This window comes from Convolutriloba macropyga, chromosome 3, assembly GCF_964194025.1.
Source record: "Convolutriloba macropyga chromosome 3, txConMacr16.3, whole genome shotgun sequence".
Classification (NCBI taxonomy): Eukaryota; Metazoa; Xenacoelomorpha; order Acoela; family Convolutidae; genus Convolutriloba; species Convolutriloba macropyga.
The window spans coordinates 10212629-10237391 of record NC_134470.1 but is presented as its reverse complement, the minus strand read 5'-3'; the positions used below and the strand labels follow the sequence as shown (position 1 = coordinate 10237391).

Genomic DNA, 24763 nt, shown 5'->3' with positions numbered 1-24763 from the left:
CGTCATAGAAATAAAAACGTCATTTATCATTCTCTCGAAATCTTTTTGATGATTATTTATTCCTCAAAACAAAATTTGCATGAACTTATTAGTCGTTTTGAAATTTAAATTAATATTGATGTCGCCTTGTGAAAGCAATTTTTCTAGGCTCTGTAGAAAGACAAAATAATTGACTCTTCCGGCTAAAAGCATCATGCAGGTGCAAGTCACTTAAAGTTTTTTTCTTCTGATTAAATTCTGAGGTTGAAGTGTTTATCGGCAGAGAATTATTACAAATTTTCGTGCCCCAATTTATCAATTCAAGGGGGGTACTGAAAAGAGCCGGTTGATAATTGATTGGTCCAGAAAATGTGTGGTTTTTCTCTTATAATGTTACAGTCTTATTTTTTGTGTCAGCAACCCCCCATTCCAAGACAAACAACCCTCACCCCCCCCCCCCCCCCCCACAAGGTCATCCACTTACTAAACACCCGCAATTACATCGTAAATGATTATTTGATCACAAATAGTAAGATTCAGAATAATATTTTCTTTGTGCGTGTGTGTGTGTGTGTGTGGGGGGGGGGGGGGGGGGGGCTGTATAACGTGTATAACGAGAAAGCTGAGTTAATTTCGATGATACAATGACAGTGTGTAGCATTAATTGAGCAAAATCTAAATTGCACCTAGGTAGCATTTAAACCTATTTTACCTACAATAAGCCGTTAGCGTAGAGAGTCGCGCGCACAATAAAATACCAATTACAGAAAAAGAAAACGACTTTCTTTCTTTTTTTCAAAGTGCAACCTACACAAGGCGAAAATTGGGACTTAAATGTCTTTGTAATTTTTTCCCTGTGTTGCAAAAAAAGGGAAGAATTGAAAAGTGAGGAAAAAGTGTTTAAAACCTTTTGCAAATTCACAGGTGAAAAAGTAATTAGCTCAAAATTGACTGCTGCAACTTCTACATACTTTTCGTTCAGTTCAAGGGAACAACAAAATTTTTGTAAATTTATCACCGTTGGCACTGTGTAAACAATTTGTTTACTTTCGCGTTTACAGGGAAAAGAAGTAAAAGTAGGAGCTTAGCAATGATGAGATGCTGCAAAACATTATCTAATTACCAATTCTGTTCACGCGCTATTTAGCTTAGAGTTATTTATCTGGTTAAGGAAGTTAGTAAGTAATGTGTGTGTAGTAAGAGTGGCTCTGAAAAACGAAGGAAATGTCTATCTGCAGTTTATAATGCGATAGAAAAATGACGCTGCTTTGATTAAAAAAACGACAGGAATATTTCAAAACTTGTTGTGTCTTCTGATTGATGACCACTTTTGCAAAAATGTCGCTTTCAATTAAGAGCCAACGGGCATAAAAGACTTAATAATTTTAAAATTTTGCAAAAAAAAATTTGCAACTGAACTTAAAAAATGAAAGATCCGATAATAATTAACGCAGAGTCAAAGGAAGGAAGTGCAGTCATATCTTAAAACGAAAAAAATAATCAAACTTCGAAACTGAAGAATGCTGCTCAAAAAGCGATTTTCCTACTATGATTGATGACTTTCTTCCTTTTGGTTGTTAATAAATTGTTCATCAAAAAAATGACGTAGCATAGAGTAATTAATTATGATACAGATACGTTGACGAAATTCAAGTAAAAAGGAAGAAATGACCAAAAAATTCTGCTGATATAAAATTTAGAATGCATCGGTGGTAAAATTTCAAAATCTTCTGACGGCTTTTCAATAAAAAGATGTCAGTGTCAAAATTTGTGGAAAAACAAAATCCTTCCTGCAAAATCTTTTTTAAACTGGAGAATTTCAGCAATCGTCGATTGTGAATGGTCAGTTTCAATTTCTCAAACCTGAAAGATTAAAACTGGAAAAATAAGATTTTCTTTAGTTTAACAATTGATGTCATGCTTTAAATTTTAATAAATTTACGCAAATCTTTGTAAAAAAGAAAACATCAATTAACTATGCTTATTAATAAGACATTCAATTTTATCTGTAGCGTAATCAGAAAACTAGTATTTACGAGATAACTGTGTTTTGAAAGCATCGTATATCTTTCAAACTGCCATTGGAGATATATAAATCTAATCATATGCAGACTAAAGAACAATTTTGAAGTACCACGGTTCAACAGCTGAGTCCAACATGGGGCCAGGTAGTTCTGATAAAGATGCAACAGCTGGATATAAGTCGAAGCATTCAATAAATGGAGATGAGAAAAAAATAATGTGAATTGAAGCTTTGAGTTTACTGTCAAAAAATTTAGCTACAAAACAGTCCTATTCTGAATCTTTCTAGTACTGGGGAAATACAAGAATAGGTTTAAACTCGCTGCTAATTTCTAATGTTATAAGCACTAAATTCGATACAGAAGGATTTTTTAAGAGAAACGAAGAAGAAAACAAGAGAAAGAAGAAACAGAGAAAACAAAGAGAAACAGAGAAAGAAGAAAACAAAGCAGAGCTTTGAAGAGTTCTGTTGGGAACTTCTTCTCGATGTGAGGAGAATTTTTTTCGCTGCTACGAGATGTTTAATATAATAGCCCCTGAAATAGCAAAATTTAAGCCTAGCTACATTTCGTTGTAACAAATGAACACAGAACTCCAAAAAGAAATTTCTCTGCAGCAATAGTTCTGCATAAAAAGTAGGTTTGTTGAAAAAGCAGATTTGAATTACCTCGGTCAAATTTTGCAAAGAAACAACTTAATTCTATTCTTCTATGTTAATAAAAGGATTTTGCTCAAAATTTATAGAGTTGGTTACATTCAAAAGCTAGGCTATTGAATGTAACCAACCGAATTTCATAAAATTTAAAAAAGTATGAGTATCGCAAACGTAACGCACTTTCTTTTATCGCACTAATTTTAGAAAACAATATCTGAACAAAAATTGCACAGTTCAAATGTTTCAAGTAAGTAAGGTCCTTATTTGTCAAATTCTAGACTCTAATTTCATAACCAGTTTCAGGGACAATTTAATCCGATTACAAATATGCGCAATGAAGTGTATAATTAGCTAAAAAAACCGTCACATTTAGAAACACACATTGCGGAATTTTATCAATGTGTAATTTAGTTACCAAATTGTTGAACTGAGATAATAAGTTTGATAACCGATATTCGTTTTTGAACGTAAACCAAAACGAGAAAATGTGGGCAATCCATTTTTGAGGATTTCAGGCCACAGAGGATAGAGCCTGAATTCCAGAATTTGACGTAACCAATTTTCACGATGGCAAAATCAGCCAAATTCATTTCGGACCTGCAATTGTGGTTTAATGTCCTTTGTTTTAAGACATGAAAACGAAAAACTTCAACTATTACTTTGGAACAACGCATAGCAGTATAGTTTTGACCCAAATTATACTCCTTTAGATATGACAAACGGAATCAACTTTAAAGTAATCAACTTTATGAAACAAAATTGTAATGTCAATTCAATATCACATCTTCCCTGCAAAGTTTAAATCTTTACACTTAATATGTGTGTACTATTCCAGTAATTGCGATTCGTTTATGATATTTTTAAGATCAAAGTTAATATCTAGTAGAGCAAATACTGTAGCTGTATATTTTTTTGCGTAAGCTGAACAGCCCTCATTTTGAAACTGTTTTGTTTGGATAAAGGAATATCTCTTTGTTATCCAATATTCTCTTCTTTGTAGTTAACTGATGAGGCTGAAAGAAAAAGTTCGGATGAAATTTCAAAAATTTCTATTCATTTTAAACAGTAAAATCTGGCTTCGTATAACTTCTAAAAAATGAAACGTAGAAGATTAAATTGACAGATAAAAAATTTGATATTGATTTTCGAGATGAAATTTTGATTAGTATGATATAATAAGCAGTCCTAGAAGGTCAAAATTTTCAAACTATTAAAGTGTTCAACTGAACTGCAAAATTTTATCCGTGGAAATGAGCGCACATTTCTCTGACACGACCAGCAAAAAGAAAAACGCAAATAATAAAAATTGAGAAAAGTTCTGTTAAAATGTTTTTTTTCACGTGGGATATGTTCTAATTTTATTTTCTTGCAAAACTGCATTGAATTAACAATTTGAAGTAAGATGAATAATTGTTCCGAGGCTCACAGAAGAAGAATAGCAAAAGTTTTCTGTCATTATTGGTTATAATTAGTTTAAAAAATTGTAATAAACTTGAGCGCAATTTGAGTGTTCGATAATTATTTTAGAATCTGTTCATTTCAGTTTGGAAACAATTAGTGAATTATTTCCCAACTTTCGAGTCGGAAAATTTTGTAAGATAAGCGGTTAATGCGGTGAAATTACATAAATCAGGCGGTGAATGCGGTGAAAAAACCTTTATCGCCTCGTAGAGGTGAAATTATTACACAATTTTACCGCTGAATTTATCGGTGAAACTACATAAATTCACCGCTTTGAAAAAAATTGTCAAATTTATGTAAGATAAGCGGTGAAGGCGATGAAATTACAAAAATTCTCTGCTTAAAAAAAGTGTTAAAACTATGAGATCAGCAGTGAATGCAATAAAATTACACAAATTCACCGCTTAACGTAGTGGTGAAATAACATAAATTCAGCGCTTAGAAAACGCTTCGAATTGTTTTTTGTTCAACAAAGTTAAAATACATTTATTAAAAGATGCACGGAAAATTTACCCACAATTAATCATGCACCTTTTTGAAACTTTTTTAAGCGGTAAATTTATGTAATTTCACCACTAGATTAAGCGGTGAACTTACATAATTTCACCGCATTCACCACATTTCACCGCTAAAATTTGTAATTTGACCGCTTATCTTACAAAACTTCAACGCGTATGTTTTACATAAAGGAGATTGAATTTGATTTAAAGTCAAAACAGATACGCTAGAACTAAGTGAGAAGTGGCGCAGTGGACGAAGAATTGGCTGAAATCCAGGAGGTTAGAGGTCGGAATCCGTGCAAGGATGTTTACTTGTAGAATGAGGTGAAATGTGGTGACTTTTTGTAAGCTCACCGCTTACCCTAGCTGTGAACTTACATAATTTCACCGCATTCACTGCATTTCACCGCAAAATTATGCACGAAATTTGCGGTGAAAAAACCAACTTTTCACCGCTTAGCTTTCATATTTTTCCAATTTTTTTCTCGAGCCGGGTTGCTGAAATGAAATTCTTTAAGAAAATGCAACAATTATTAATATATCTAAAAACTTTTTTTAACGTTTTAGGCCGAAAGGTGATGAAGCTTCATTGATTAACAACGACGAACTTGAATACGGCGATCAGATCCAAACTGGAGAATCGAACAACTTCGGATCCCAGCCGAACCAGTTCTCAATCCCAGTTCTAGACTCTGTCTTCGAGAAGTTCCAGATCATCACTGCCCCTTTTAGCCGACTCAACGACACGATCAGCCACACGATTCGGTTGCCGAGTTACTTCTCGGATAGGGTGCGTTACGTAATAGCGTGTCTGCTCTCAATCGGGTTCGCTATCTCGTTTGGGTTGAGGTGTAACTTGGGAGTTGCCATTGTTGACGTCACCAATAACTCGACAGTCTCTGAACATGGCAAATCAGTTGTTCACGTGAGTTTCATTACTTCTCAAACTCCGCTGGTGGGGTTATAGATTTGACTTATACCACCTCTCGTTGCCCCCCCCCCCGTACCGGCGAGGTGATAGGAGTATGTTTCAACAAAATATCGTAGGGAGCGGAGACGGGGGAGGGGTGGTGTCAAGCTGCTTCGTTATAAAAACACGGCGTGGTTTCATTACAGTCTTCCGGTAACTCCTCGGAACCCGATATTAACCTGCATTTAATGAAATTAACCCATTCTTTTGAATCCCAAACCCTGAATTGCGGCACTTCAGATATTTTACTTATTAGCAAAATTGGATTAAATTACTTGCGATATAAAATTAAAAAACGTGAAACTGAAATTATGTTTTTTAAAAACAAAATCCAGCCAATATTAATTATTATTCCCCTGAAAAAACAGTGAAAAAATGATTTTGATCCCTCCAAGTGTAACAAATAAAAAATTATATTCATTGTAAGGAATGCTTAGAAGAAGACCACGCTTAGTTTTCTTGGGATCTATTCTGTTTTGCTACCTTCATTGTCTTTTATACTCCTCCCGTACAAACGGTGTGCTGTTAGGTAGCACTACATGTACAAAAAAGCAGGAATATTTCTCTTGGTGTATCTTAACCTGTCTTCTTAAAAACTAAGGATGACCTATTTTGGTCAAATGACCAATTTTCTGTATCAGTAAACATAGCTGGGAGAATTCCCGAAACGAATCGAAGACGTCTTCTTCAAAAAACACAAGCTTTTCAAATGACTCTTCTCTGACGGCAGTAAGCATCAGAAAAAAATGTTCTTAATTGAAATGTCAAAAAACCATTTAGATAACAGGTAAATTAAACCAAAAAAATTTTAAACCAACAAAAATGCTTACACAACATTGGAAAAGACAAAATAAGCACAGAAAAGTCTCTAAATTTGAAATAAAGTTAAAAAAAACTAAGAAATTAACAACAAATTGTAATAACTTCCTCATGTTTTTGTCAAAAGTCGCACAAAAGAATTACTTGATACCAAAAAACATCAATTTGTAATAGAAACCGCCTACGAGCATTAATCTCAAATTCAGTTACACAAAAGCAATAAAACGCAAAAAACTGTCTAAAATTGTTAAATTGGCCTTAAAACCTGGAAAAATTGTTGAAATTAGCGTGCAAGTCAATTTAATTACGAAAAAACATTCAAAACGCTATCGCTAAAAATTTATTTTTATTGTCTAAATTAACCTTTGAGATACTATAGCATTTTTGAAAAACAAAAAAAAACTGCTTGAAAAAAGCGAACATGAACAAAAAAACAACGTTATCTTAGCAAAAACGTTTTCACGCCAACAATTTTTGCCTTGTTGCAAAACAAATTTCTTGCCTGAACTTCCGGCTTTCTTGCTCAATTGCTTATCAATAAACAACAGAGAACCAGAACCTCGTCTCGAGTAGCAAAAGTGCGGAAACCCTGAAATCTACTTATTAAGAATATATCAATTTATGCCCTTGTTAAGATATTTCAATTTTCCTTGTACGGGAAAGATGTCTTGAAAAGTTCAGTTAAAACTCTGTTGCTCGATCGAAATTGGTCCAGCATGAAAAAGTGTTTTAGGTTTCAATTTTGCTCTATAAAGGAACAAGTTTGACTCGATTGTCGACCAAATGAGGAAGAGAATTGAAATCTTTCAAAAATTCGCATATATTGATCAATAATAATTGCTGTATGATTAAAGAAATTGCCTCCAACTCAATTCAATTATCAAAGTAAATAATGCCGCGTTAATAGGCCAAAGAGAATTGTCATTAATAAGACTACAAGACAAGACAAACAAAAATAATCCAATAACAACGACAAGCCTTTACATCCAATACTCATTGTTTATTATTTGAGGAGAAAACTAAATTATAACAAAGTCTAAAAATTAAAATCTTATTTAAAAAACTAGCTTGGTTTTTTGCTAGAAAACACATGGGCACAGTCTTTGATGACACTCGGTATCAAGCAGACAAAAAAGAACAAAAAGGACAAAGTTAAAAGAAACGTTTAAGTCTTCTCGAAAACAAATAATTCAATCAAATCCATTGGATATCAAATCAAAACTTTAAATAGATTCAATTTCTTTATTTCTATTAAAAAAAACAATGAGACAGGTCAGTTTCCAGAATATGTTGCACGTCTACAAATATAAACGAAAAGGTCAGACAAAAATCAGCAAACAATCGGTTAAAATTTGCAATAAAACGGCGTGGAAGCTGTTAAAAACATATTGTAAAAAGTATTAATTAAAATATAATCAATTGCGTCTTCTTTGGAACCCAATGGTGAGATATGTGAACACTGAATAACGAGACTCGGTAAAAAGATTAAAAAAAAGGCAGAAGTTTAAACATACGTTTATCTCAAAAATTTTTCAAAAACTTAGTTTCAAAGGCATCAAACAATTAGATACCAACCAAATTTACTGAATAAGAGTTTTCATTTCTCAAAAAAGCCTTGGGATCAGCCATTAGTCAGAATATGTCATACATCTCCAAAAAAAACCATAAATGGACAAATCGAAAACTAAATAAATATTTTGAAAAAAACTGGTATTGAAGGCTTAAACAACAAGCACTGCACTATGAACATTAGATTTGATAAATTTTGTCGTTTTTAACAACAATATTTTGATATTCAAGCTGTAGTTAAGGAGACTAGATAACATGTAGTTAAAAATCACCCAATTTCAAACTAAAAAAATACATCTTTATATATCTTCTAAAACATTTCATACCAAACTTTAGCTATCAAATCAAATCAACAAATAGTTTTCCCAAGGCAATCCAATTCTCCCAAGGTCAAATTGGATTGCCTTGGGAGAACTATTTGTTGATTTGATTTAATTATGCAGTGTCTCTTCTTCGACTACACAAAGAACTACAAACATAGACGAAATTCTAAAAACAATTTTTTTTTTCGCAAAAAACCGGTATAAAGGCCGTTAAAACGATAAGCGATGCACCATAAAAATGCCATATAATCAATCCTGCTTTTCTTCATCATCAATAAATTTTATTAGCAGCCTGTTTTTATTGAGAGTAGGTAACAAGTAGGCAAAAAAAGCAAAATGGGAATATAAAAAAACATCTGTTGCTTTTTTTAAAAACTTTCGATTTCAAAGTCACGAGCAACTTTAGCAATTAACCATAATCAATAAATAGGTTACTTTGTTCAACCACAGGAAGACGCTAACATCTGAAACAAAAGCGACCAAAAATCAAAAAAAATTATTAAATTCTTCCAGAAGGAGACGAAGCAGTTAAAACAAAAATTTTTTCGTCGAAAATCCAATAAGTTCCAAAGTAATTTCCTTTATAATGCCCACAATATGACACCTGAACTGTCAATAATGTGACAAGAGCGTAAAAAGAACCTGAATGATGGGAAAATGTCCAAAATTGTAAATTTTTACGAAAACTTGTAGTATCAAATCAGAAAAACGATTAATTATAACATAAAATTGCAGTAAGTATTAAATATTAATCAAATAGGAAACCCTTTGACTTTTTTGATGACCTTAAGCTGGAATTTGACCAAAAAAAGAGAGGAGAGTCGGAAAGCTCAGTAAATCAATGTTCACTTTAAAAATATGTTTTTTTAAAAGGCAAAACGACCATAATCTTTCGACTATAAAGCAAAACTTATTTCCCTTAGACCCCAAGGAGGGACACCAGCTGGCACTGTCAGTAGTACGTTTTGATATTAGTTATTGTCTCCGTAATAAACGTTACAAAATGAGGAAAAGAGAACATCTATAAAAAAAACATCGACTGATTGCAGTCAGTTTTTTTTGGAGTGTAGGAAACAACGAGTAGACCAAAACTGGCTTGGTTATTGCCGTTCGTTTTTTGGAAACACTTTGTTGTACCGAATCTTATGGGTATGGATTACTTGACAAAAAGTCAATCCATAAAACAGAAATTTTGCATCTTGCTTAAATAAAGAGTTATATTGGCGAATAACTGACAAACGTTTAATTCAAGTACACTCTCAAAGGATCCACAATTAGACTATCCTGCTCCTAAGTCACCAAAAACCGTGTCAGCAATTTTTAAGTGTATTAATACTGTAAATTCAAACAATTTGGACTAGAAAAGCATTTTTCGAAACATTTTTGATGGAAAAAAGGATGAAATTCGACAAATTTAGCAAAAATTTTGCCAAAAAATTGAACCAAACAGTAAAATGACACTCATGTTTTTAGAGGTAGAACGAACAACACTATCTTTACCAGTTTTCAAATAATTTTATAGCAAAATTGTCAAAAAAATCACATAAAGATACGGAAATTGTTAACAGAAACCTTGAAAATCAGTCAAACGTTCACAAAACTTCAAACCTCGTTAACTGTGTGGAAAAAACGAAAATCTGGAAAACTTATATTTATTTTTCTTACTGAATTCAGTGACCTTATTATTAACAATTTTAACAAATTTTAGCAATATTGACAAAAATTTATGTTAAAAAATAGTGAAAATGTGAACAAAACAACGGATTTCGGTCTTCTATTCTCAATTATTTAAACCATTTTAACTCTCTTTAAAAAACGAAAATTGAAAAAATCTTTTTATTTTCATATTCAACGCTGGTCGAGCTTTCTAATGATACCACTCACAGCCCTCTCCGATGAATATATCGATCGGCGAAAATTATCTGAACAAAAAAAACACTTTTGAGTATATAGTTCCTCCCTCACTAAAGCGAATAGGAACAAAAAATAAATTATCGACTAATAATCTTACTAGAGACAATAACCATAACAAGGCAAAATTAAAGATGTATCAACTTGATGACTAATTGTTTGCCCATTTGAAATTAGCTCTAATGTTGCAATTCATTCCACTTAGAAGACCGCTTGAAGACTCTGATAAACACTGTGTCAGCCCTTTTCTGCCCTGTGGTTAACCTGTGGTCATTTCTATACATTTCATAATAGTTCAGTTAATTATTAGCGAAGAAATTTGTTAGGGGTAATTCTGCGCAAATTTTTAGCGTTTTAAAAAAGCAAGCATTAGTCCCTCAACAATGATGAAAACCGCAAAACTGCAAAAACCGTCAGATCCTTTTTGAGAAAAACTACCAGAGTCGAAAACAGAAGTTAATCTTGCAAGATCTTGCAAGATTCGTTCAAGATTCTTACAAGACGTTGTGAAATCTTACAAGATTCTTACAAAATTCTTACAAGATTAACTTTTTCTTACAAGATTCTTACAAGATTAACTTTTTCTTACAAGATTCGTACAAGATTAACTTCTGTTTTGGACTAGGTACTCAAGCCTCTGGCATTAGTTTTTGGATGAAAGTCAGCATGGAATCATTTTTTATGCGTTTTTCTTATTTCAGCGCTTTTTCCATTAATTTTTGGCTGCCTTCAAACAGTTTCCTTCAAGATTGTCAGGAAAATTGTTACATCTGCTTCTTTACGTTTTTTGTTCACGAGGATAATGCACTTGATTTTCTATCAGCTGGATCTTTATTCGGTATTATATATTTCATCGATTTAAGTCAGATTTTTAGTAATAGCAACAAATATTGGTCTCAACTAGAAGTTTCAACATTGTTTTAAAGTCTCTCCTTCCAAAATTTTCATCAAATCAATTAACTTTTCACCAATTTCTTAAATGCGACAAGACAAACTCATTAAAACTCTCAAAAGTAACACTTTATTCTCATGAATTATGGATATCTTAATTGTTTGTTATTATAGTTCAAAACATCTTGTGTTCTTTATTCTACTGAAAAACTGATGCTTTTTTTATAGTGAACTGATTTTTGTTATTGTAGATGAAACACAGTTTTGTTAGACTGGAAATGTTTCAGATTTTCTAAGGGTTTCAAAAATTTTGTTTGAATGATTTTTAGCAAACTGTTTTGGGGCCAATATTTTGTTGTCTTTGGAAATTAAAACTAAAATTTAACCTCTATTTTTCCTGAATAACTTTAACCTTTAATAAGCTTTATTTTTTTGTTTGACGCATGACCTGAAAATTTATTTTTTAGCGGATATAGAGTTATTTTTATTGAATAGTTTTTAATGAATAGTGAAGGTTTTGAGAGTTTAGAATTTTTGCATGAATAATTCCCGTTTCATTTTCAAAATGAATTCATTTTATTTTTAGAGCTTTCTAATAAGTTCTAGTATATTTTTGTATATCAATTATGATTCCAGAACAAAATCAAGGAAAAACTGAGAAATTGATCAATCATTCACAAAAACAAACCAAAGCTTTTCATAGCAATTTTTTCATTATAAAATTTTATTTGTTGACTGGTCTATTTAAAACCGTTGTTTTTGTGTTGCGTTTTCCCTGCGTGAAATGTTTGACGTCATAGTTTTGTATAAACCCTGCCATAAATGGCAAATTGATCTTAATATATGTGAATGAAAAATGAACAATCAGGATTTTTGCTGCGTATAGGTTCTGTTTCATTCTGTTTATTTTTTACTCTTTTGTTTTTGTTTATTTTGAAAAATGCCTATAGATTAAAGCAGACATCAATCCCCCCTTTGGAGTCTTTGTTTTGCTTCATTTATTGTTCAATCCGCTTCAATTTTGTTCATGTCGGCTTTCACTGAATATATGAATTGAATAGGCACCATTGTATGAACTATCATTTTTTGCTCGTTTGTACCACAACGCGCAATTTCACAGTAATTTGTTGCTCTGATTAAACAGTTATCTGTTTAGCTTGTTCATGCGAGACGGAAACCTGCAGTACATCAAAATAACAAGAGTAGATAGAATTTTTGACATAAAAATGACTTCTTTAGAAAACTCTTATATAGATTGCATTAATTATTTCAATTTTTGCTCGTCTCATAATTGCTCATAAAAAATGTGTTACGAAAGAAAATTTCGTTTTAATATTTTTGTTGCCGAAATATCGGGTCTATTCTATTGTAGTCCCCATGAAATGATAGCCCCCAGGATGGTATATTTACCATGATTGGGGTGGAATAGGTTAGCTGACAACTGTTCTTGAGCTATAATGTGAAAGACCCAAAAAAACTATTGTTAAGTTAATTTTGCTGCCAAAAATTTTAACGTATATCAATTAGGTATAATAGAGATATTTAGTTTCAATTATTTTCTCTTGTATGACCATAACTAAATGGCAAATATTTTAAATTTATATTTTCAATTTTCGAGTCTTTTTTATGAAAAAGAATGCAGAGCTTGTGAAAAAAATAAAATTATTGTTTTATGTATGTAACAAGGGACGGAGGATTTTCCAGGACCCTCAGATTCTGTTCTAATATGGAATTTTTTTCAGGCAAAAAACTCTGCAAAAATGACTATCGATCTCCATATATGCAAGTCAAAGCATCGTTTATCCCTAATTTGCTTAATTTTGCAGCTTGATTTTTTTGAAGTTCTAAGAAACAATGAAGCTGCCAAAAATTCTTTTACATTAATCATTAATCATTTTAACTAGCGTGGCCTGACTTTTGCTGAATTTGACTGACGGTCTGCATAGGCGCGAATGCGCGAAATTCTTTCACGCAAAATAGATAGAACTCTGTAAAAGTGATGAAATTTCATTTGGAATGTATTGTTGAAACTAGAAGGGGACGACATTTATAGTGTTTGTTTATATCTATGAGCAACGGCTTGCTAAAACGATTGTCTCGATAAATACAGCCATTTCTACAAATACAGCCATTTCAAATCAATAATATTTATTCCTGTAATAATCGAGTGCCCAGGTCGAAATATGAGCATTTGTAAGCAAAAATTTTTTGAAAGAAATGCTAAAGGTGACAAACACACTTTCGTTAAAGATTCAATTCAATTCGTTTAACTTTAAATTACACAAGCAACGTTGCAACATTAGGGCTTCTGAGCGTAACAACATCAAGGCGAGCGCCTCTAAATGGCCCGGCAAATCTATCTGTATCTGCTAGCAGGTACTTCGTCTGTGCCGATACGTTTTCGTAACATAAAATTATCAAGCCTAAAAGGAGCGCAATCGATTTAGTATATTAGCAGGCTCAACGAAAATTATGCTAAATGAACCTTTTCCGCGCTTTCTATGACAAATAGAAGAGATTTTATGTGCATTCAATCTTTTTGTAAGGCCTACATGGTTAAGAAATTACGTAATCTTTTCTCGCTGCTTAAATGGCGCTGCAAATGGATTGTTCATTTCCCGCTCTAAATAGCGTTGCTCATTTAGTTTACTCGGTAACATCCTCCGGCCCGGAAGAAAATGCTGGGAGGATTGGTACAAGCTTAACGAGTGGGCGTACGAGCAATCCGGAAGACGTGCGTATGACGGCGGAGCGGGCGACGCTGCCGGAGCCGTAACGGAGTTCTTCAATCCGAGCAGTTGGATTGTAGCCCCTAGGGTTGCTTTCTTCAACGATCCAAACTAAATCACCAGCCTTGAGGTGATGCTCGGCAGGAGTCTGCCACTTAGCTCTACGGTTCAGCGCAGGTACATACTCCTTAATCCAACGTGCCCAAATTGCATTGGCGTAGGACTGTGCACGGGCGTACCGCTTACGATGATCGAACTCGTCGACGCCAACGATGGTCGGAATTCCGGTTGCTTGGTTACCGAGCAGAAAATGATTAGGTGTTATTGCGCCTAGGTCGGACGGATCGTCGCTTACGGGCGTTAAGGGACGTGAGTTTAGTGCGTATTCGACCGGACAAAAAGTAGTGTTCAACACCTCATCTGTGAGGCGACGCGTACCGAGGATAGTGTACAGTACTCTTTTAAAACTACGAACTAACCTCTCCCAGATGCCGCCTTGGTGTGGCGCACTGGGTGGATTGAACCTCCACTTAATGCCCTTATGTGCAAGTTCGATGGCAATGTTAAGCGTATTCCACTTTTCCATGAATTCACGGAGCTCTTTCTCCGCTCTAATGAAATTTGTACCAATATCCGACCAAATCATAGCAGAAGTACCCCGACGGGAGACGAAACGCTCCACTCCCATTATACGGGAACTAGTGTCCATGGACGGGACAACTTCAACATGGACAGCACGAGTAGTGAGACAAGTGAAGAGAAATCCCCACCTCTTCTCGGTAGTCCGACGAACTGTGACGTAGAATGGGCCGAAGTAATCAACCCCGGTGTTGGTAAAGGGAGGAGACTGGTATGCGAGTCTCTCCTTTGGGAGGTCTGCCATGATAGGTTGAATGGTTGCTGCACGGAACTTTCTACACAAGACGAGTTTGATTTGATTGAACGCAGTGTGGAACATAGTTTGAGGATGGCATAACGTTCCTGTACCTTTGACCTTAAATAATCGATGCCCTGTTGATGGTTCTTCAAATGAGTATGCCTCAGAAAAAGTTTAACAAAAGTATGACGCGCATTCAGCCCGATAGGATGCTTAGTGTCAAAGTCAATTTCCACTAGCCGTCGGAGTCGACCAGAAGAACGGATGAGACCATAAGGCCCAATAAACGGAGTAAACTGAGCAATGCGGCTGCTCTTCTTAACGGATTTGTTGTCAAGAAGATCCTTTCATTCAGTATTAAAGGACTCTCCCTGAACCAAGTACTGGAGATGACGCTCGGCTTCGTCAAGCTCAACAGGGTCGGCTATGCTGCCGTCTACGTTACGGTAACTTTCATGAGATGGTAAAAGACGGAGCACATATGCGGTGACACGAAGTAATTTTCGATAAGAACTGAACTTATCAAACAGGATTAGATTAATGCTTTGTTCCTTAGGGGGCTTGGCTACGGAAGCGGCTAGAGATGAGATGGAGTCATCATCTTGTTCCTTAGTTACAACGCCGAGCTTGATGTTATCAACGACGTCAGTATTTGGCACAAAAGGGAATTGCTTAGTTCTCAAGAAGTCAGGACCCCTCACCCAGCTACTTGATTGCAAAACTTCAGCGGACATACCACGCGTGCTATCATCTGTCGGATTAGCACAAGTGGCCAACGCTGCTAATTTGGTTCCATTGGTCAACGCTGGTGTTCTCCAGGATTTCATTAACACGATTTGCAATGAAGATGGGATGTTTGTATGTTGAGTTTATCCACTGCAAGACGATGGTACTATCTGTCCACATAAATACTTTATCCAAAGTAACTCTAATGCTCGACAGATGTCCCTTTTTAAACGGGCAGTGAGGAGAGCGGCTTGTAATTCCAACTTAGGAACAGTCATTACCTTCATAGTTGCCACACGGGCCTTGCCCAGGACAAACGCCCGCTCTGTTATAATCTCCCCGGTGGTGCAAGTTACTTGAGCCCTAAGAAATCCTACTGCACTGAATACGTCTTGCGAGCTATCACCAAACATATGGAGTTCGAGATGTTGGAATGGTCCTGAAAAGTAACTTCTCGGTATTGTGATCTCAGCTAACCGCGGCAGTTCAACACACCAGGCAAGGAATCTGTCAACTGTGTCTTTAGGTAACTCGTCATCCCAACTTTGTCCATTGACACGCCAGATGTCTTTCAAGATTAAACGAGCACCAACAGTAAACGGTGCGACAAGACCAATTGGGTCGTAGACCTTTGACACTAGACTTAAAACCAAGCGCTGTGTTAGAGTTTTTGTGATGGTGCTGTTAGTACCTCTACTCACAACCAGAGTATCGTTGTTGTGATCCCACTTAAGCCCAAGCACGTGCATTGATTCCTTCTTGGATGAAACGATGACCTTCGGTTCAGTTGATTGAGCTGACCCATCAATTCGGTCAGCCAGATCTGGTACATTGCTTACACACTTAGTAAGCTTGAACCCACCTAGATGGAGAAGATGTACCAATTCCTTCGACCTAATGAGGGCCCTCTCGGGGGATTCCACTGAGTCTAAGTAATCGTCCATGTAGAAGTTCTCAAGGACGGCTTTTGCAGCTTCTGGGTACTCTATAGCATTATCACTTGCCGTGTGTTGAAGTGCGTAGTTGGCGCAGGTGGGCAAATCTTTTGCCCCAAAGACGTGGCGCGTAGACTGGTGTACCACAACATTTGATGTGAGGTCCTCCCGCCACAAAAAGCGTAATAATGGCTGATCACATCGTAACACTCCAACCTGGAGGAACATTCCCTCGATGTCGGCGGATACGGCAATTGGATGTTGTCTGAACCGTAGGAGTACATAGATTAAGTTTTGCAGTAAGTCAGGTCCGGTGAGTAATGACTTATTAAGAGATGCGCCATGGAATTTAGCTGCTCCGTTTAGTACCTTACGGACCTTGCCCGGCTTGTTCAGGTTAACAACCGGGTGGTGTGGTAGGTACCACTCTCGTTCCGAGCGACTTTCCACCTTATGAGCATCTTTGACCCTAACTACGTAGCCTTTGTCTGAGTCCTCTTTGATGGTATTCGAGTACTTTTCCCTTAAAATCAAGTCAATCGCAAGCCGCTTTTCCAAAGATTTTAATTGAACAAGCGCTGAGAAATAATTGTTGGGCAGTTCGATGTTATGTTAAGCCGATAGCATTCCGACATTGTACCTTTTTCCATTATGCACGGTGGTGTTTTCAAGAATTTCATGCGCACGTGCATCCGAGGAGGATCGTGGGTCTACTTGCTTAAGTGCGCCGTACGTCTCCATGTCGTGCCAAGATTTTACCTGACTAGCGAGTTCAAAATCCTGATCCATATTAGCGTTGAAACAAGTCGAGACTAAACCTGAAGACGACGGTAGAGGGCCGCTTAGATCCCAACCTTTGGGCAAGCGAACAGCGATGGGCGAGAACTTCTCGTCGGCAGCGAAGTACTCTAACGGGCGGATGGCATGATACACATCCTGTGCAAGTATCATGTCGATGTTTCCATAGCAATATGTAACTGGGTCTAGAACTGCTAGGTGCGGGTATGTTTCCTGAAGTTCTTTAATGTCAATGACATCGGCGTCTGCATTTAAATCTTCTTTTACGTAAGGGCTGACTTTAAATGGTTCAAATGCTTGGTTGTCGCGTGGTGTTACAATTAGTTCAACTAACTTAGTGTCTACCCTCTCGGTATTTATACCCTTGACTGTTAGTTTCAGTGCTGTACCGTGCAAACCAAGTCTATTTGCAAGATCATTGGACACCCAAGAGTTACTGCAAGCGGTATCGCACAAAACTAAAGCCATGGTATCTTTACCAGAAGAGCTCTTCAACTGTAATTCAACCACCTGAAGGAGGCCTTTTACATTACTCACATATGACAAAGTGGTGGTATTACTCGATGATTGGACACAAGGAAGTCTACTTTGATTTGCGCCAGCATTAGAACTACTGTTGTTGTTGTTTGAAGGGGATTTTGATGGATAAACCCTCTCAGCTCCATGGAGTATTGTATTATGTGAGCTGTTGCAACCGTCTTTTCTGCATTTCCTAGGATTTGGGCATTGCCTGAACATATGTTTTTCTCTCAAACATGAGAAACACAGTTTTGCTTCCGCCACTGACCTTGCTCGCTGAGTGGGAGACTTTTCTTTAAATACCCTACACTCCCAGATGCGATGGTTACCTTTACACACAATGCAGCGAGGGGTTGCAGGCGTCGCCGTTGTTGAGGCTGGTCTTTGAGTGCCTTTAGTTTGTGTATAAGCAGCAAAAATTCTTGAGGCAACTTTGGTCTTTACTACTGAGTTGGTGTTATCCTCAGTTCTTGCCTTCGATGAAGTTTGTTTCATTAAATCATGTGCCTCGGCCTTCTCCTTCAACCAATCATTGAAGTCAAGGAGTGTTGGCTTTACCCAATGTTTCTTCACTGTGAAGAGTGACCAAGACTCTTTCAGATTGGGCAGCAATTTTTGCACAGCCGTGTTCAGAAGTGAGGCGCTCTTAAGTTCTGAGTCATATGAAAGTGATTTAAAGACCCCAACAAGACTTGAAATTGTTGCAGAATAGTTTATGATGTTATCACTATTGTGCTTTTTAAGTGGAGGAAAAGAGCTGAGTTTGTCTAAGTGTGCACTGAATACTGCCTGTGGTTGGCCAAATTTACGTTCGAGTGTCTTAAGTGCGTCCTTATACATTAAACCACAGTATGCGAACTCAGCGATTGCGGTTTTAGCTTTTCCATTTACAAGCGTTTTTATGTATGTTAACTTGACATCATCAGTCAAGGACTGTGCGTCCATGGCGCTTTTAAATTGTCCGAACCATTTGTGCCACTGCAGTGGATCACCATTGTACTGTGACAATTTCCACACGGGCAGTGGATCGTTCTTCTTACAAGTAATTGCCTCCGCCAACTGCTTTATCAAATCCGCAGAGTCCAAAGAAGGAGCCGAAGGTTTGGGATGCGGCGGGCCACCCCAACACAACGGGTTCGGAACGGTAACTCCATACGTTGGCGGAATGCTCGGAGTGACAAAGGTGGGGGCGGTACCTGTGGAAGAACTAAGTGGATTCGCTTGCATGAAGTCTGATGTTACGTAATTTTGAGCGCCTGCTGCTGCTTGTAAACGAGAGGAGCGGAGCGATGTAGCGATATGAGGGTTGATTAACGGGGCCGGTTGTGCGGTGTATAAGTTTGCAGTTGTACGTAAAAGTAGTACTGCATTAGATGGGACTGCTGCCGGAAAACGCCAGACATTTGGATCCGGAGGAGCAGGAGGTGCGTGGGTTATAGGGACGAAATTTTGGGGCTGAAAACTCTTTTGTGGGGGTGGTGGATGAATTAATTGAGGTACAAAAACGTTTGCGGAGGAAATGAATGGTGCAGGCGGAGAATGGGTAACAGATTAACATTATTCGCCACGGGGTTAGTGGCGTGTAGTGCGAGTGCTTGTGGCGGCGAAGGAGGAAAGCGGAATGCTGGTGGGATTAACGGGAAATGCGGTGGTGCGGGGTTTAGAACGGGGGATGGGGGGCTGGTACATTTATGTGTGCTTGTTGCGGATTAAGTGCTAGCGGAGCATTAACGAGTGTATTTAAAGGTGGTGGACGCGGAGGGCTGACTAAATTCAACTGTCCCGGCATGCTTGACCTGCGCGGGAATTGATGATCTAACTGTAAACCATCGAAGTGCATTGTTGCTTGAGACAGTTGTCGGGCTGTGTTTGGGGCATTTAGCTGAGTTGGCATACCAAAGTTTACTGGGGGTGATGGAGGCGTAAATTGAGGCTGTTGCTGCTCTTGCATGATGTTGTTTGCACCATGTGCATCATTGGTTACATTGGTTCTACTACTTGGTTCTTGCGGCTCATGGACAGGGAGGTTGATGTTGGCCTCAACTTGACCATGTGTATTGAGATTGAAGTGTGAGTTTGGAAGTTGAGCTGAAGAAGGTCGTTGGACATTTGCTTGGTTGGATTGGGCGCTGGAACCCGAGAAGGGCGAACTCGGTTCGTTTGCAACATCAGCCATGTTCCGGGCCGGTGACGAATTAACCCAATCTTGAACAAGTTTCTTGTTCTTCACTGAACTTCTTTCCGTAAAAAGCCCACTCATTTTGTCTGTACCAGACCCGTCTGCTGATGATTTTGTCATCAACTCAATTTCCTCAAGGGCTGCAGCAGCTACTTCCTTGCGATGATCCTCCTCAAGCTGCTCAATTTCCAATTCCCGCAATTTTGTTTGTTTTTAATTTCAAGACGCTGTCTCGCAATGCGGAGCTTTGGCTCATGTTGTTTCTCAAGTTCCTCCCTTTTGAGTCTTGATATATCTAAGTCTCGATGACGCTGACATGGTCTTTTTGAGGAAGTCATATGTGAACCTGATCTTGAATGGAGAGAGAGATATACAGCTCTGCTGTCTCTTTGTCATGGACCGAATTGATATACCCTCAAGCAGCAGCAATGAACTCATCAGTTTTCTTTGTTACAGTCTCTAACCATTTTTCAAGGTTCTTACAGGCAGTATCTGGATCTTCAGACTTTTGTGCCAGATCAAAGAGCTCTTCATTCTTATCAACTACTCTAGTAAAAGCATCCTTGCACTTAACAATCAGACGTTCGAACTCTCCTGTCTTGCTTATCAACAGCATTGTTAATTTCACCATAGATGTTATTAAGTTCAGCCTCTAATTTTGCCCTCGCACTTTAAAGTTTGTTAAATTTGTCCTGCAATGTTGTCATGATCTTAAGAAAAACAGGTACCACAAGTTTAATTAGGTACTAGTATAAAGTACATACACATGCAACAGCACAACACAAATGGGTTATACCGAACCCTAGTGTGACGGTTTGCCTAGCAAACCGCCAAAGAGCAAAAATAATTGTCGAGTAAAATAGTACCCGGCGAAAGAAAGAAAGAACGGTGCGCAGGAAGCGCGAAACCGGACAGAACGGGAGACGGGACGGACAGGAAGAGACGCCGAACGAGTAAAGCACCCCGCAAAGGGAAACCAGACGGACAAACGGGAGCGTCGGGCGAAAAGCGCGCGACGAAGCGGAAAAATGGCACGGGCGGGGTGGAAACGTCGGGCGGATAGCGCGCGACGAAACGGGAAAATGGCACGGGTGGGGCGGAAATGTCGGGCGGATAGCGCGCGACGAAACGGGAAAACGGTACGCAGGAGAAGGGAACGTCGATCGGGTAGCGCGCGGCGGGACGGGAAGCCGGGATAGCACGGGAGGGAGACGGTAAACCACAAGCGAGGAGGCGGGAAGAGCAATGCTAGCAGACTACTGCAAACTCAACCAAACAAACTAGCCGTTACTCCAAAATAAACTTAAGTCACACCCTAGAAAGAGGGAGAGAAGCTACTGCCAGGTAAACTAGCACAAACATTATGGGACTTTATCTACGGCATCAAAACAACAAAACATTAGAATAATTTACGGCAACGAAGTAGTATAACCAAAGTCGAAAAGGTCAGGAAATTTACTAGCCGTAACTCTAGAACAAACTTAAATCACACCCTAGCAAACCACCCTACACGGACAACAAAAGTGCATACTACCAAACTTAAAAAAGCTACAACCAATTGCTAGCAAACAAGTGTGGTGAAAGTCACGAAACAAACCAGCCGTAACTCCAGAATGAACTTAAGTCACACCCTAGCTAGCAACGAGACTAAAGAACCAACCAGCATACTCGCAGAGAAAAATTTACTACAGCAAAAACTCAACATACTACATCTACAACAAATAAACGGGGAATAGAAAGAAACACGGCGACACGGAAACAAAAAGACGGAAACGGAAAATGAAACCAGATAACCTGCCGAAAACGGACGGTAGTGAATAACTCAAGCAATGGGGAGAGCGAAACGTTTAGTAAAGCGCTATTGGAGAGAACCAACCACAAACTAACCCGTAACTCGTGAGTAAACTAAGTCACACCGCCAGTCAGCGGGTAGACTCCCAAAACAGGGCAAGACTAAGTGACATTCAGGTTATCAAAGGCTTGATTGAGTTCCGCCTCCTCGAACTCATGGCGGGTGCGAAGCGTTTTACGACGGCGCTTAGAGAGCCTTTTCGGTCGGGAGCGTGTTATCAAGGACCGGAGGTTATTCTTATGGGTTAACACAATAGTGAGTGTTTTAAGCTCAAGCGCAGGCCTTTGGTGTAATGCTCTGTACTCTTTAAGTAAACTAGGATCTTTCTGTTTACGTTTAGACACAATGTTTTTCACTATGTGAATTGTAACTAGAGTACTACGCTTGAGCTGTTCGTAAATATCAGGAGCTCCCTCTCTGGGTCCATACACTATAGCTTCTATGCGCTCCTGATACTCTTCAAGCACTGCAATAAGCTGCGAAGGTGTTAAAGGCTTATTGTTGTTACTGCGATGACGGGATATTGAATTCCTCACCACATCATGCCATATAACTAGCCTCTTTTTATCACGGAAGAAATGACTCAATTGAAACTGAGCAGTTTTTTGTACTTTCACCACGTTAGGATTGAAACTCAGACCCGGTAATGCGTAAATTCATTTTTTATGGCGTGATGCAGTGAACTTGCAGCTAATAAGAAAACCATATAATGTTTTTACAACATAACTGATGTGAGTTATTTGGAATAATTGGAACTAACAAAGCCACCATTGAAATGCCTTTTTGACAATACAAATGTACAGCTATCATTTGTAGGCTTTTAGAATATACCTTCTAAATTATTTTTAATTTCTGTTATTTTAAGTCTAAATATGTAAAAAAAGTTTCTCAGCACCCTTCCAAAAAATAGTCTATTTCGCTGAGACTTGTCAAGATAGTACTATATTCTTTTTTTACAATCTGGCGGAAAAGGATTTGCGAATTTCAGAAGCTTTGCTCAAACTCCGAACCTTGATGTTTTTTAAACTCAAAAAATTATGTGGGCTGGATTATCGGTGACCAAGTTAAATTACCCGAAAAAACGAGTATGACTCAAATTAAGAGGGGTTTGCTAGATTTGCCGGTTATTAATCAATTCACGACAATCAGAAACGTTTTACAAAGTAAGTTATTTTATTGGATGAGTCTTACAGTTTTCTTGCTAGTATTTGTTGCTTCTCTGTCCCACACCGATGCCAACACCGATACCAGCTTCTGATTAAACTGAAAATGGAACAGAGGTAAAAAGGTTCACAATGGTCCCCAGTGGTCCTGAAAGCTCTCGATTTGAAAGTCCTGAACACTTTAGGGGCTGGTTTGAATTCACCACAGTTCAGCTTCATTTTAGATGTTTTCGACTTCTTCTTTTAACAATTTTTCTGGAGCATCGAACCTCTGATCGACGTGTTAGTGTGCTCGTTTAAATCTGGACCCCATCTTTAATTCTCAATGGTAACTGAACACTCCGTAACTGGCTAACGCATTAAGTTTAGCGCATAAATGCTCAATAAATTCGCAATCAGGACAATGATTCTGTCTAAATTGACCGCTGTACTCCAATTTCAATTTATGAACTACGCGTCATTATAAATTTAAAGGCTTAAAGCTGCCCCCGGATTTATGTAAATTTGCCTCGGATTTTTGTAAGGTTGCCACGGCTGTGTGTTCGCGGCACCAAAGATAAAGGTGACAAACACACTTTCGTTAAAGATTCAATTCAATTCGTTTAACTTTAAATTACACAAGCGACGTTGCAACACTAAGGCTTCTGAGCGTAACAACATCAAGGCTAGCGCCTCTAAATGGCCCGGCAAATCTATCTGTATCTGCTAGCTGGTACTTCGTCTGTGCCGATTTTCGGCTCAGATTGGTCACCGATACGTTTTCGTAACATAAAATAATCAAGCCTAAAAGGAGCGCAATCGATTTAGTATATTAGCAGGCTCAACGAAAATTATGCTAAATGAACCTTTTTCGAGCTTTCTATGCCAAATAGAAGAGATTTTATGTGCATTCAATCTTTTTGTAAGGCTTACATGATTAAGAAATTACGTAATCTTTCTTTTCTCGCTGCTTAAATGGCGCTGAAAAACGATTGTTCATTTCCCGCTCTAAATAGCGTTGCTCATTTAGTTTACTCGGTAACAAATGCGTTGATTATGCCGAAGTTATGACAGAATGAAACGAATATACTGAAATTGTTTAAAATTAATTTTAGGCACTGATTATGCTGAATGAAAAAATTTTCAGCTATTAACAACTGATTTTCATTCCTACGAAAATTCATCAAACTAATCAGCACATCTCGTACATAACTGTACCACCTTCTGATAAAGAGTTCAACACATTTCTTTAATGAATTTTTTATTTAAAATTTCAGTTTATTTCTTACATAAGTTCAGCACTTCAGAAGAAGAAAAAACTTCAATGGTTTCTTCAGCACATTCCTCAGACAAAAAATCGCTCATTTTTTTGCTCAATTTTTTTTTGCTGATAGCGTAGTCAACATGTACACTCTGTCAATTTTGGCAATTATGAAGAGAACCACTAACCAATCAACAATCTGTGTTTTTCTTTTTTAAATGTTGTTTAATTTTTTCGAACGGAGAACAACAGAAAAGCGTCAAACTTTCATCATGGCTAATGAAAGGAAGATAATTACACTTAAGCTACCTGCTTTTGTTCCATCAAGTAACGAGGCAATGTACCTCAGCTACCGCAAATGCTATATAATAAGAATCCATAAAGTTTTAGCTATTTTGTCCGCTTTTCAACTGTTCTTTAAATTGGACTGTTCTAAGGCAATGCTGTATGAACTTTTCTGTTGCAATCTTGCGATGCTTCTATATAAACAGAAGCATAAAACAAAATAGAGAATACGAATTTGCATATAGGCAGGCTTATGAAAAAATTTGCCGCGGACAAGTACCGAAAAAATATTTTTAGGCGGATAAATCTTGGATATTTATCGGCTCAATGTGTTGCGAAATTGGGTTAAAAATTTAGTAA

At 37.5% G+C, this 24763-nt stretch overlaps 1 protein-coding gene across 3 annotated transcripts in view; it reads left to right on the top strand.

Moving 5' to 3' along the window:
* LOC142335921 (vesicular glutamate transporter 1-like) overlaps positions 1-24763 on the top strand; it is a 93867-nt gene that overhangs the window by 44127 nt on the left and 24977 nt on the right. For all 3 annotated transcript variants that reach the window (XM_075384306.1, XM_075384305.1, XM_075384307.1), the window contains exon 3: positions 5185-5542. In XM_075384306.1, the coding sequence (XP_075240421.1) occupies positions 5185-5542 (358 nt within the window). The remainder of the gene's footprint in view (positions 1-5184; positions 5543-24763) is intronic.